Source organism: Mauremys mutica, chromosome 8 (genome assembly GCF_020497125.1).
Source record: "Mauremys mutica isolate MM-2020 ecotype Southern chromosome 8, ASM2049712v1, whole genome shotgun sequence".
Taxonomy (NCBI): domain Eukaryota; kingdom Metazoa; phylum Chordata; order Testudines; family Geoemydidae; genus Mauremys; species Mauremys mutica.
This window is the reverse complement of record NC_059079.1, coordinates 8,035,438-8,050,116: the sequence shown is the minus strand read 5'-3', so window position 1 is coordinate 8,050,116 and position 14,679 is coordinate 8,035,438. Positions and strand designations below refer to the sequence as shown.

The window sequence follows — 14,679 nt, the reverse complement described above, 5'->3', positions numbered from 1 at the left end:
TTCTCTCTGTTAAAGGGTCCTTTGACTTTAATTAAAATCTCTCTGTAGGTTTGTGGGAGATTCTATCTATTTTAAATACAGCTTGCTGGCAAGGCAGGTTTTATGAACCTCACACAACTTTTAAGGGGTGTGTGTAATATAAACATGAATGGGTTTAGATATACAGTATGCTATTCAGACTAAATGCCCCTCTGAAAGATCTAGCTAACTAATTATGGCACAGAAAGGACAGTGAAATAGAATTTGCAGACACTGGCATGCACACAAAGTTAATGTGCTGCTCACAACCATTGTAAGGAGGAATCACGTCCATATGAGGAGCCTTTGTTAGCCCATTGTGAGGAAGATGGTATATTATCCCATATGACAGCCCTGTCAGAGTAGGAAAAGATCCTGTACACCTTGATAGAGTTTAAACACCTTGGGGCAGGGGAGGGATAGCTCAGTGGTTTGAGCATTGGCCTGCTAAACCCAGCGTTGTGAACTCACTCCTTGAGGGGGGGCCATTTAGGGAACTGGGGTAAAAATCCATCTGGGGATTGGTCCTGCCCTGAGCAGGGGGTTGGACTAGATGACCTCCTGAGGTCCCTTCCAACCCTGATATTCTATGACTTGCTGTAAAAGTCAGTGAAAAGAACATTTGATGTGGGAAGACCTATTATATTTCTCTTTATCTTCAAGGGGCAAGCAAGAATCCTTCCCCTTTAACAGGCAGGCATTTCATTTGTGGCTTTAATGGACAAACACATATAACAGGGCTTCCCTCAGCCAGAGTCTGGAGTAAAGATAGAAGGCCTGGGTCACTTCAGCCCAGTCCCAGACAGGAAAGGAAACCCTCCCCCTGGTTCTCATTTCAGCTCTGCCCCTCTCCCTAGAGAGCCTCCATGATGCTCACCGCCAGACCCAATGCCCCCCTCGGTGGTGAGTGTAATTTACTCACTGAGGGAGGGGGGCTGGACGAAGGTGTAAATTACACTAGTTTAAGACACTGCACATGTGACAGTCCTCTCCAAACTGCATCCCACAGACAATGTGCTGGGGGGACTTCACTCATTTCCCACAGCTGGCCCAGCATTCTATTCTGTGCCGGTAACTGTAGAGCAGAGGTCCCCAATCTGTGGGGCACGCCCCTCTAAGGGGATGCTGACTCACCGAGGAACATTAAGAGGCGGCATGGCTGGGCCTGGGTCAGCCCCCACGGGGGCAGAGAGGGAATACCATCCAGCTCTGCTGCCGGCGCTGCACCTGGGGTCTTGGCTGCTGGCCCTCGGCCTCGGCCCTTTACATCTCTGTCCATGTCCCCCCCCTCCAGAAGCCGTGGACCCACTCCTGGCTCCAGGAGGTGGGAGTGCGAAGGTGCGGACAGGGGTAAGGGGAGGCACAAGGTAAAAAGTTTGGGGACCACTGCTGTAGCGGGAGAAAGCTAACCTCTTCTCTGCCAACCTTGGGACGGGGGTCTATAAAAATCCAGATATAATCTGCCATACGTAATAAAATGGAGATTTGATCCTGATTCTCCTGTCTGTTACACTGGTGTAAATCAGATGTAACACCAATGAAGTCAATGAAATGACACTGGTATAAAAGTGGAGAAATGGGCCTTTCAGCAATGTAGCATGTTGGGATAAAGTCACATGATGGCATTCTGGCAGCTACCTTAAGAACACTCCTCAGAGAGCAGTCGCCATGTCTGACTAAAGAGAGCAAACCTTCCTCTGGATTAGTGGTGGGGATGGTGCGTACGAGGTTGTTTGTTTTAGGCCTGGCTGAGGATGGTCTGCTATTTTTCTTTCTTGCTGAGTCATTTCATCATTGGGCTCAGCTAATGAGGGACCATCCGCTGAGCATTTTGTATTCAGTTCTGAACGTTTAATACCAAATTCTGGTTTGAGTAAATTCTAAAGACAAAAGAGAATAATCTTTTTCTTTTGCCTTTTTATTTCGTGCTGGCTTGAGCCTCTTCTGGAAGAAGAGGTCAGAGCTTCCCAAAAGCTGTCAGCTTCACGTTTTGAGAAACGCTGCCTTCCATGAATCTAATTTCAGCAGGTTGTTTTTATTGACCACTCACTTGGCTAGTAGAGACTATGCGGTCATAGTTCAAGGGAAGCGGAGCTCTTTTGCAGCACACCTCTCACTTTCGTGCTGGGGGATCACTGCTTTCTCTTGGAGTCTTGTTCAGTGAAGGTTTTGTTCTGCTTAACCCTCTCCATACCACTCATTGCTCACAAGGAGGATCCAATACAACGCAAAATAATTAGAATACCACATGTACCCCATGCATTAACATGCAGGTGCTAATCTGGCGGGTGTGCAGTTATTCATGCTCCTTTTATAGGTCTGTGTTCCCAGACTCTGTATTTCATTAAATGCATGCTTCATAGAAGTTCATGTCATTCCAAATCAGTGTCTGAAAGGTAAGAATACAGAAAGCAATTTGAGTTATCTTATTGATCACAATGTAATGATAAATATTTTGCACTGCCATGGTCTCTTCTGGAACAGATCCCTGCAGTTGGCTTATCTGGTTGGGTCTGGGGTTTTATGTGGATTTCAACCGCCTTTCCTCCTCGCTGATCCTGGGGGCTACGAAGGGACAAACTGACCTCTGGAACATGGTAGAGCAGCCTCAGGGTCGCTCTAATATGCCAGTGGTTAACCAGCCAGGATTGTCCGTGGATCCAGCTTCCAGGAATGCAGGACCACATTGGTCTGACCTAACCCTTTTCTACACATGGCATACTCCCTACCATCTTTAAAATATTCCTTACACCAATGGGGCTAAGTGCAGCTCCCTTGTCAAGGGAATCCCTAGTTGCTGTCTTACGGCAGATTGACGTGTCTTTTGTACCCGTGGAATGGCACAAAGAGGCCTTAGAAGTGGACTTTTGAGTACTAATTAATTTGGCTTTGGTTTCTCTTTTGAGGTGGTATGATTATCTCCATTTAATGCATGAGAAAATTCAAGCACTGCCACAGCAAATCAGTGGCAGAACTGGAAATAACAGAAGTCCTGATTGCCTTACACCTCCTCCAACCACTAGACTGCCCTGGCTGTTTCTGGCTGGCAATACACCCTATACTCACTAGAACATAACTTTTCTTTCTGCAGTAAATAACTCTCATCTTTCGATGAAACAACACTTGGAGCAGCCAACTTGGCTTTAGCCTCCAACAGTTAGGAGAGCTGATGCCATGTGGCCTTGCAGCACTTGGTTACCAGACATCCGCTCTCAGTCCCCATTTTAAAAACCACAGAAAAGAGACCCATGAAATCAAGGGCAGGGAACTGTGACTAGCCACAAATGGGAATTTCTTGCATATATATTTTAGCCTGGATGACCTTGTATTAAGGGAACTTGGGATGCTCCAGGGGCAGCAACTGTACGTGCAAAAGGGAAGGAGGCCCTGTGGCTATAAGGGACAAGGCAGGGACTTGAGCAGTCTGAGTTCCATTTCCAAAACTGTCACAGACTTTCTGTGAGCCCTGGGGCATGGAACTGTTGTTCCTCAGTTTCCCCATCTGAAAAATGGAGCTAATATTACAGCCCTGCCTCACCGTGGGGTTATGAGGCTCAGTCCATCATTGTTATTATTAATATTGTAGTGGGAAAATTTTTTGGCCCAAGGGCCACGTTGCGGAATAGAAATTGTACGGAGGGCCATGAATGCTCGTAAAATTGGGGTTGGGGTGCCGGAAGGGGATTGGGTTCTGGTTGGGGTTGCAGACTCTGGGGTGGGGATGACATGTTTGAGGTGCAGGAAGGTGCTCCAGGCTGGGATCAAGGTATTTGGAGAGCAGGAGGGGAATCAGGGTTGGGGCATGGGGAGAGGCTCAGGGGTGTGGCCCCTGACTCAGCATCCCCCGGAGTGGAGCCAACCGAGCCGCATGGTACGGCTCAGGGGCCGGCTTAAAACGGTTCATGGGCTGGATTTGCCCCACCGGCCATAGTTTGCCCACCCCGGTCGTAGCACCTAGAAGCCCTAGTTATAGACTAAGACCCCACTGTGATAGGCACTTTACAAACACAGAACAAAGAAAGGTCTCTGTCCCATTAAAGCATTTTGGGATCTTCTCATGGAAAGAGCTATTATTGGTGGTAACAGGAGCAGAGCGTCTGCACTGAAGGGGCAGTAGACCATTGGGGTGATTTTTTTTAAAAAATAGGTGAAGTGTTTTTTGTTCATTTTGTGGTTTAATGTTGCAACAACAACAAAAATGTACATTTGTCATATCAATGTGTCCAAGCAGAAAAGGCGAATGCCCATTGTGCTGTGCTTTAGGGAGCAATGTCTACTGGGTCCCATGTGAAGTAGAGACTTTTAGCAAAACATGGCTAGAATGTTTTTCTGTAGGTAGACTTGACTTTACTTGTACTATATCACTTGAAGGACACTTCTGCATTTTCTGTGATTCTTGGAATGATTTCTGGGGTTCTGGGATTATACATCAAATTTAACAAGATGATATATGGCTTTGAGGAGACACGTTTGATGTACCACTTAGCCTTCCCATAATTCACTGCCTTCCCTTGGTCTCTGGAGAGGAAGGGGTTTATCTGCACTACAACCTGACTTTATAAATATCAAAGCAGGAAAGGGGAAAAAGAAAGCAGGCTGCGGCCCTGTCTGCTAAACTGTTATGATATGATAGTGATGCAGGTAGGTGACATTAAATGCTACTGTCTGCAACCTTAATTGCAAGTTGCCATCTCCTTGGCCATTTGAGTCAAATAATGTGCTATTCATATTCCTGTTTTCTATTCCTGTTCATGGGATTTTACATTCCAAAGTTCAGATGCTGATGAATAATCTAAATGCAAAGCCCTGCTTTGAAAAAAAGACATACCAGTATAAACTAGCAGTCTTTGCATGCTGTTTAATTTCCCTTCCTTAGAGGAGTATCAGGCATGACAGTGTCCTGAAGCCCAGATGGAAAAATGTTTGCTTCCAAGACTTCATGAAGATTAAAAACAAACAAATGGGTTTGGGGGCGGTGAGGAGAACCTGCTAAACAATCCTTTGCCATTTCTGATTTTCCAAGTAGCTAAGTGTTGTCCTTTGAAATTGCTTCAGAAATTTTTTACCAGGAGATATTTCTGGCCTTTTGCTTTATAATCATATCCCCTCACTGGGCTATTAAGTTGAAAATTCAGTCGAGTATTAACGTTGAAACAATTTTACATAGCCTCCCCTCGGCACTGAACCCCTCCAAAATACCCTGCCATTTGAAATAAAGGGGTGGGGGTTAGGGGCGGAAGTGGCAAGGAAGGGGGATGGAACTGGTGCACTCCTGGATTTGAATAGGTCAAATCATTTTGGTAAATAGAATTCAGGCTGTTGCATCATCTTTGCCTAGTTAAACTGTCACCAAAGTTCACTTTGCCGCATTTTGGTGGAGATCATTGGTTGTCAGAAGGGATGAAAGAGACATTGTTGCAAAAGACTAAAGGAGTAAAGGAAGAAAGAAACATCTAGGCAAGGAGATCATATGTTCACTACACATTTAGAGCCCTAAAAAAACAACAAGGTGTCCGGTGGCACCTTAAAGTTTTATTTGGGCATAAGCTTTCGTGGGTAAAAAACCTCATTTCCTTAGTGGCACAAAGATCTGTTGTTAACTCTTTCAGCCTCTACCTTCAGAATGCTTTGGGAGGGGTCTTTTCCTCTGTTTACACCCCATTAAGATTCTCACACATAACATGCATCTAAACGCTTCTTTTCTCTTTTTCTACCTAGAATACATTTAATTTGCTCGGAACTCAAGCTAGTCCAACTCCCAGGTCTCTGAGTCAGAGGCAGTAGGGAGGGGAGAACACAAGGAAAGTGTTAATCCTGTGTCATCCTGCCTTTGAGACAGTGCGCTACATTAAATTGATTTGCAAATGAAAGCTAAAAGCTAAGCAAAAGCTACCAACCTATTCTGCCTAAGGATGATTATAATGATCTTTATGTTCCCCTAAATGACAAACCAATTTGTTACCTGCCAACGTAAACATTTGCTTATATGAGCTCCAGACATGTTTTATTTTTATTAGCCCAAACTTTGTCTTTTTACGAAGACACAAGGGCACAATAAAAGTAGCATGCAAATATAATACCCAATTTGCATTTTTCCGTGGTCAGCAGAATCAATTTGATATTAGGTCAGCGCACCCATCAATAAAGCGCACACTCACACAGGCCCATTGTAATGGTCCTGGTATTTCTATTCTGTCAGAGTAAAGGGATTAAATAACACTTTAAAACAGCTCTGATTTTAAGAGAAATGTAAAAAGAAGTTGTTTGGGGCACAAAATGGGCCGTGGGGGATAAATAGTAGACTGCTCTCCCAAGATTAAAATGATGATGCAATAACGATCTCAGAGAGAGCTTTTTCTGTGCAGGCCCCAATTCAGCAAAGCATTTAAGTGCATGCTTAAATTCAAAACACACTTAAGTGCCTTTGAATTCAAGGGAACTTCAGAACATGCTGATAGGCTTAAATTGATTGCTGAATCAGGGCCATAGTAAGCTGAGATCGCTCTGGATGAAAATGCTGCACCTAAACTTTGGAGAGGATGGGTCAAAATCCATGCTTTGTAGCTTGGTACCATCTCTAGGAGTTAGGTTAGACAGTGTCGTAACCATGTTGGTCCCAGGATGTTAGAGACACAAGATGGGTGAGGTAGCAGCTTTTATCGGACAAACTTTTGTTGCTGAGGGAGACAAGCTTTTGAGCCACCAAGAGCTCCTCTTCAGGTCACTCATCTCTGTCACCAACAGAAGCTGGTCCAATAAAAGCTACTACCTCACCCAGCTTGTCTCTCTTAGGTGAAAGTACACACTGGTAGGCCAATCTATTGCAATTAAAGAGAGTGGCAGCATCTCCAGAACTGAAACGCAACCTTTCGAGTGGTGAGGAGAGTTTGGGGAAGGGGAGGGTTTATAGACATTCAATTTACTTTTTTATAAAATATTTTTTTCATCAGCAGGAGCCTAGGCTCTCCTGCGTTCCAGGTGTGGGCAGAAGTCCTGAAAAACCGTGAAATGCCGTGATATTTTGGGCCTGACTGGAAGCAGGCCATACTGAAATTGTCATGTGACAATGGGAAGGTTTTGTTCCTATTTTGATTTGTTCTAGGAATAGAGATAAAGACACCAGAACGGCAGGTGAACCTGGAGAAAATGGACAGTGGGGTGTGGGCACCCTCAAGCTTCTACTTGGCTTGGCTGACAACCAGGAGTTACTGTTTGTGGTTGAGGAACTAAACTGCACTTTGGCAGGTGCCCTGTTTCCAGGCTTGATACCTAGAACGCCACTTCCTCCAACAGAGAATAGAAAAGCAAAAATGCTGGCAGCAGTCCTTTCAAAAGCTTGGTTCAGTCCTTGCATGTGTGTAGCTGCAGTCCAATTAGGATCATTTTCACCTAATGCAGCCCGGGGCAGCAGGTTTCTTTACACAGTTCGGCCAATATGTCAGAAAAGAAGCCGGTGGGAGGAGGCCTCTGAACAAAGTCTGAACAGGCACAACGAGCTTGCGCTTCCTTGACCCCGCCAAGCCCAAAGTGACTCAAGGGTGGCCAAAATTGCTTTCTCTTGCTGAGAGTGTTGCTGAGACACGCAATCCTACCTGAAATGACATTTGCGACCAGAAATAACAAAAATATAAATTGAATTAGGTGCTAATCTGGTCTCTCAGGAAACACCAGAGTACAGTATATGCTGTTAAAGTAGTTTAATGAGGTAGAGACCAGGCAGTCAGGACAACAATAAGATCAGTGTTAACTTTCCACACAGATGTTACAGTAGTTCTGTGGACTCAGGGACGGTGGAGTGAAATGTAATACAGTGGTGTGCTTTGGAATAGACTTTTCTTTCTGTGATGAGGTTTTATTCCCTCCATGGAGATCTTAGTGATGTTTCCAACTAACCATATTTTGAGTAGAAAACACTCGCAGCAGCTCAGATTATACTTTAAAGTACTGGAGACTCAAAGACAGTGTAGTATTGGGTTATTTTGTCGACAGCCCATGTTTCAAAAAGGTTGCGCAAATATATATACACGCGTCTGTAATTGAAAAGTGAATTTCGGTCTGATGAAAGATTCAAAGCCCCAGTGACTGCAGACTTCTGCTTTTCTATGGACGAGGTAAAGCATGGGTAGTGGCACTGTGAGCGTCCCCACCGTGGCCCACCAATGCACCTCAACCTTGACTTTGAGGGGCCACCTCTAATAATAAGGCATGTATGGCTTTTCTTCCACAGATCTTGGAAAACATAATCCTAACTATACATGTACATTGATGGGGTCTAAATTAGCTGTTACCATTCAAGAAAGAAATTTTGGAGTCATTGTGGATAGTTATCTGAAATCATCCACTCAATGTGCAGCGGCAGTCAAAAAACTAACAGAATGTTGGGAAGCATCAAGAAAGGGATAGATAATAAGACAGAAAATATCATATTGCCTCTATATAAATCCATGGTACACCCACACCCTGAATACTGCGTGCAGATGTGGTCGCCCCATCTCAAAAAAGATATATTGGAATTGGAAGAGGTTCAGAAAAGGGCAACAAAAATGATTAGGGGTATAAAACTGCTTCCGTATGAGGAGAGAGTAATAAGACTGGGACTTTTCAGCTTGGAAAAGAGGTGACTAAGGGGAGATATGATAGAGGTCTATAAAATCATGAATGGTGTAGAGAAAGTAAATAAGGAAGTGTTATTTATTCCTTCTCGTAATACAAGAATGAGGGGCCACCAAATTAAATTAAGAGGTAGCAGGTTTAAAACAAACACAAAGTATTTTTTCATGCAACGCACTGTCAACCTCTGGAACTCCTTGCCAGAGGGTGTTGTGAAGGCCAATACTATAACAGGGTTCAAAAGGGAGCTATTAGATTCATAGAAGATAGGTCCATCAATGGCTATTAGCCAGGATGGGCAGGAATGTTGTCCCCAGTCTCTATTTGCCAGAAGCTGGGATTGGGTGACAGGGCATGGATCACTTGATGATTCCCTGTTCTGTTCATTCCCTTTGAGGCACCTACCATTGGCCACAGTCAGAAGACAGGATACTGGACTAGATGGATCTTTGGTCTGACCCAGTGTGTCCGTTCCTATGTTCTTTGTGAGGATATCCACCTCGAGCCTTCCCAGCTGAGAAGCAAAATCTCCCAATGAAATTAGACAGAGAATTGTACAGATTTCTCTACAGGATTAAGGAGAACATGGTTGCAAAAACTGAACTTATTTTAAATTAAAAATTTGTGTTTCAGTGTTTGCAAAATACATGTTGGGAAAGGGGGAAAGTTACAAGACTGAGAATGTGTGATCCATACAAACACAGAAATGGTGGTAGCACTGGCTGTACTGGGGATTGGTAATGTGATACATGTGTAACAGGGTACTGGCCCGTTAAGGCCAGAGAAGGTAGTTACCCTGTTGCGTGTCTCCAGGCAAGCAATTGAAGCAATCACTGGGAGAGAGGAATGTGGTTTGGGGAAGAAGTAGTGTATGGGAGAAGGAAGGTATAGGGCCATCCCAAACCATTGTTGCATTGCTCCTTTTAAGGACCTGGGACCAGGAGGGTTCCTTTAAGGATCTACAGGGCCACTCCAAGCCACAGGGGAGTGCTCTGGAACAGCACCGATCAACAGTGAGATTTTCAGGTGTAAATTGCTGCTCCGATTCCAACCCGAGATCAGAAAAGAATTAAAGCTGTTATTCGATATGGGCCTCGGTTATATGAAGTTCAGATCCCAACCTGAAATTCTCAAGACGATGGGTGTTAGGTCTGAACCCAAACGTCGGATCCAGTCTCTTGTCTTTGCCATCTGGCAGCTGTTTGATGGACAACATGAAAAAATGTATGGCGCTCGTAGTCCAATAACCTGTGGACAGGTGTCCACATCAATCCTAATTGGTCTCCTGGTCGCCAGCCTCTGCAGGCAAGCGGAACTACTGAACGGGCCAATGGATTCTGAACTCATGTCTCCCGAATCAACATGTCTCTTCCAGGTTAGGGTTCGGGTATACCTAGATGGCAGCATAGGTGATCCTGCATCTTGTGATGGATCTGTTAAACAGAGAATTGTGCTTTCCACTGCTAACTATCCAGCATCTGTCACAAGCACTAACTGCATTTAAAAGACAATACCAATATGCTTAGGCCCGAAAGCTACTTTTAAAGACAATCTTCCCAAATGTACTTTTTAAGAAAAATGTTTCTAACGGATAATGTCATGACTTTCTAGTGGGAGGGCAGTGGAATTTCGGTTTAGATATTTTCCTGCAGGGTCTGCAACCCAAACAATGGGGAGTGAAATAGACTGTAAACAAAACAAAACTAATCAGATACCTAACAGTGATAAACAGCGCAAGTAAAATAAGTACACTGGTTTTAAAAAGTGCTTTCTCTATGAGTACTCCAAGGTATTATTAAGATCACAAGTGAGGACTTTATTTGATATGTTCTTGCTTTTGACAATTTAATTATAAAATGAGAGAAAATCTGTATAGAAATTAACACGAAACTGTGTAAGTATATATTCCCTGTGATAAATATATTTCAAGAAGTTATTTACCAGATTCCATGTAGTAAGGAATTAACCCACCCTTTGCAGCTCACGCTGTACTGACCCTCCCTAATGTGTATGGAGGAGGAGTGAAAGACATTGTATGGGGCTTGAATGTAGGGTCTGAGCTAAAACCCACTAAAATCAATGCAATGTCTCTATTGCTTTCAGTGGGCTTTGGATCAGGCCCTAAATGGGGAAGAATCTTTCCTGCATTAGAGGAAAATTAATTATCTACTAATCTTAATAATAATTATAAAGAGAGAAAGTGTGTGTGTATCTATAATATAAAGTATTATATGTGTCATCTCAAACACATGGGGCAGAGTCTTACCTGGTGTAAATTGTCGACACCATTCAATTTCATTTTTATTTTTGTGTGATTAGCCTTGGTTGTATATACTGTGCTGAGTATCTGCCCCTTTAATGCTAGACATTTTTTTGAATAGAAGAAAATGCAGCTCTAGTTACAGGCGACATCCTGGGCTTCTCTTTTCACTTGACATTGTTGGGGTCTGATTTATCTCCTTCCTCCTGCATTACTCAGTGTTAATGCTAATGACACCGGGTGGTCATCAGGTTCTAGCTGATGTTCTTGCGTTCTTTTCTGCTGCCTCCCACTTCTCTTCAGCAGACAGGGTTGACCCCACCAGCTGCTACTTTTGTCAGAGACATTCTTTCTTACATTTCTCTGCCTCTGGGGCTCAAAAACACACCAGAGAGGAGTGAAGTTAGTGCATCAAAGACTGAATAAATGGCTGGGTTGCAGGCTGAACAGCTGTAGGACATTTAGAGGGACTAAAGAAATATAAAAGAATCCTGCTATGGCCTCTGGTCCAATTGCCTCCAAAGAAGAACTGAAAGCGTATTGATTATTATTAATTTTTTTGTCATTGTGGGTTTGGATTTGCCCCTGGCTGGGATTAGAATGTCTGTAAACGAGAAAATTAAAAAAAAAAATCAGGATTCACAATTTGCTTGCTATTAAAAGAGCCATATTTCTCTCCCTGTGTGTGTATGTACATCCTGTTTGTGTGAGTAATTAAAAATTCATTGTGAATCTTAGATTTGTTTTATATTTTAAAACTTTTTGTCTACTTGAAAGGGATTAACATGAAAATAGAGATGTGTCACAATTTTGTCTTGTTGGCTTTAGTGTTACCCCTCAAGTGTTTTAGATCTAGATGAGATGTATACCTGACGTCCTGACCTCGTATGGTCATTACAATTCCCATGGTCCTTTTAGCAAGAGTGTATTTTTTATTGCCTGTTTGTAAGCACTTTCCCTGTGGCAAACTGAAGAAAACATGCCCTCTGCCCCACAGAGTTTACAGTTTTAATAGACAGACAGCACAATATAGTTTGAAGTATTTTATTTTATTATCCCTACGTAGGGGTTGAATTGTAAGATGTTAACCTTCGAGTCCTGGCTAAATTCCTGGTTACATTCTAACTACTAAAGCTCCCTCCCACCTTTCTGTAATTTCAAATGGATACAGTAAAATTTTCATCTTTACCAACTCGAAACTGTTGTGCCGTGTGCTGTTAAATAGCTGTCATGTTCCACCCCAGAGGTGACTGCGTTTCCGTGCAGGGGGAAGTGGTTTCTCTAAAATGATTATTCTCTCCAGTGTTCCTCAGTGCATTTAGTCCTTGTTTGTTTTGCATACCTTGCTGATTCTGAATATCTCTGGTCTATGTTTTGATAGAGGCAAAACCAGGCCAAAATAATGAAAAAGAAAGCATGCTAATAAATGTCATTTGCCAGCACCTTACCTTTATTTGGCACCATCCTAAATCTTGTATTAAGTGCAATGTAGGGTGCAATTGGCTTTACAATGTGAATGGAAATGGAACCCCACCGCTTTTCTTGTCGCCCCAGGAGGGTATTTATCACAAGTGAGCGAGCATTTACAATGCAGTTAAACTCACTGTAGTAAATCTTGTTTTTAAAAAGGAAACTAACTTGGTTGTTGCAGCCTGGGCTTTGTGTCATTAGACTTGCAATCCTTGCTGTTGCCCCGTCTTTCATAGGGCATGATATGAATAGCTAGCAATGCTGCTTTCTTTAATTATGAATTATCCCCATGTATAATGTATGAACAATTTTAATAAAAGGATACGCTTTAATATTAATGGTCCTTTGCGTCCTGCATAGGGGACCCAATTTAAGGATCTTTGTCTCTTTTTTTGCAGTAAACCTGCGGTCTGGAGCTGAGCAGAAAGTGGTGTTCATCACTGCCCGTGTCCACCCTGGAGAAACTCCCTCTTCCTTTGTATGCCAAGGTGAGTGTCTGCAGAGTCACCAGTTGGAATAAAAACCCAGAAATGGAGGTGTCTCTCTCCCAGGCTCTCTTTTTCCTTGGCCTCTGCTCCTTTGAGCATCTCGGGCCAGCGCACCGTGGTCCTGGTAGCTCTGTTTAATTATAAGAAACAGTCTACATGTCTGAAGGTGGTGTTCTGAAGAGCAGAGCTTTCAGTGGCTGGCAGCACTGATAAAAATAGAAAGAAAATTGCCCAGCTCGTGTTTGCAAAGGGTTGGAATCTGAGGATTCTGGGTAAAAATAATCCCAGCGTGTTTTCATGTAATTTCATTGTATAGGCTTAAAATATTTTAGTAACGATGCCTAGGGATTGCGATAGGGCCCCAATATCGAACACAGTCCATGGGCTGGATTCTTGGCTAGTGTAGATCAATGGAGCTATGCTGATTTACTGTATCAGCTGAGGAACTGGTCCTGTATATCAAGTAAGTCACGTCAGTCACCACTTATGCTGTGCTCATTCTGCTGGCTGCTTACAACGCAGCAGATGGATTTGTGACTTGCCCTGTTGATTTGTAAAGGCCTTAATGAGGGACTGATATAGACTCAAGACCTTCTCCCTGTGTCCCTCACCGCGGTGTGTCTCCTGCACCTCTCCAGGGAGCTATTGTTCCATAGGTTAGCAGACGCTGGAACTTTTGCTGTAGTCCACTAGGATGTAGAGTTGCTTCGTAGACATCCACATCAATCTAACATTTCCGCCTCAGGTGCGTCTTCTCTTTTAATCACTGTTGGCCTCTGTGCTGGACCCCTCCCCGTGCTTAATGATACTGATCTGTTTAGTTTACCTAGTTAGGCTTCTGTGGTCTCCTCTGCTCCACAGATGGATGGGGACAGAATCCTGGTGTATGATGTGGGGAAGAATACTATCTCTATTACACGTTTCCTTCCCTTTCTATACCTCTGAGGAACCCTCTCTCCAGGGGCTCCCTGGCTGGAGACAATAGTTCTCTGCAGCACCTTCCCTCCCAAAACCCAGTGGAACCAATGTGGATAAGTCAGGACTCTCACATTTTTTTTTCCTGCTCTGCATTTCAAATCCCTCCTCTGTCAGGTGCATTCTGAGGGAACTGACTAGCAGTGATAGTCACAACAGCATGCTCCTGCTTGGAGCTGTGCTGCCAGGAAGGCAGTCATGGAAACCAGGATCCAGAGTGGAGGACCCTTGTCTTCAAGCTTATCCTACACTTTCATGGATCCCATGAGATCTGCTAATCTGGGGATTGGACCCCTTCTCCAGGACTGTGCAGCATGGAAGGTAATACCCTTCACCTGCCAGAACAGTGCCTAAGACTCACTGAATGGAGGTTCAGAGAGTGTCTCCATCTCCTATGCTGGAGTAGCCAATATAGGAGATTATAGGGCACTTGGTGTTTATTAATTAGTGTGTATTTATAATTGGATGCTGTATGACTTAGTTTGATGCTATGTGTAACTGTTTGTTTGTGTTGCCTCTGCTAGGTCAGGGCTGAACCAAGCTGCTAGGGGGATGTTTTATAAATAATATTTTATTATGATGGTGAAATATTATTAAACAGGAAAGGAGCAAAATATGCAGAAGAGCTGGCAAATGTAGGCTGATGAAGGAACTAGATGGAAGTCATCTCTGATGGTCTTCCAGAAAGACTTTATGCTTTGGGAAGAAGAGTGATAGCTGAGGGGCAAGGAGGAGGAGAAAGCAAGCCAGTCTTGGAGAAGCACGTCAGAAACTTGCTGACTGCAGTTACAATGCACGCTTGACTCGCTCAGCAATGCAAGGATCTGAGCTGAGTGAACACCACCATGCACTGAGCCA

The 14,679-nt window shown here is 43.7% G+C and overlaps 1 protein-coding gene across 8 annotated transcripts in view; it reads left to right on the top strand.

Moving 5' to 3' along the window:
• The window catches only part of AGBL4 (AGBL carboxypeptidase 4), a 1,358,157-nt gene that overhangs the window by 1,050,741 nt on the left and 292,737 nt on the right, over nt 1-14,679 (top strand). For all 8 annotated transcript variants that reach the window (XM_045028065.1, XM_045028068.1, XM_045028071.1 and 5 more), the window contains one exon: nt 12,757-12,846. In XM_045028065.1, the coding sequence (XP_044884000.1) occupies nt 12,757-12,846 (90 nt within the window). The remainder of the gene's footprint in view (nt 1-12,756; nt 12,847-14,679) is intronic.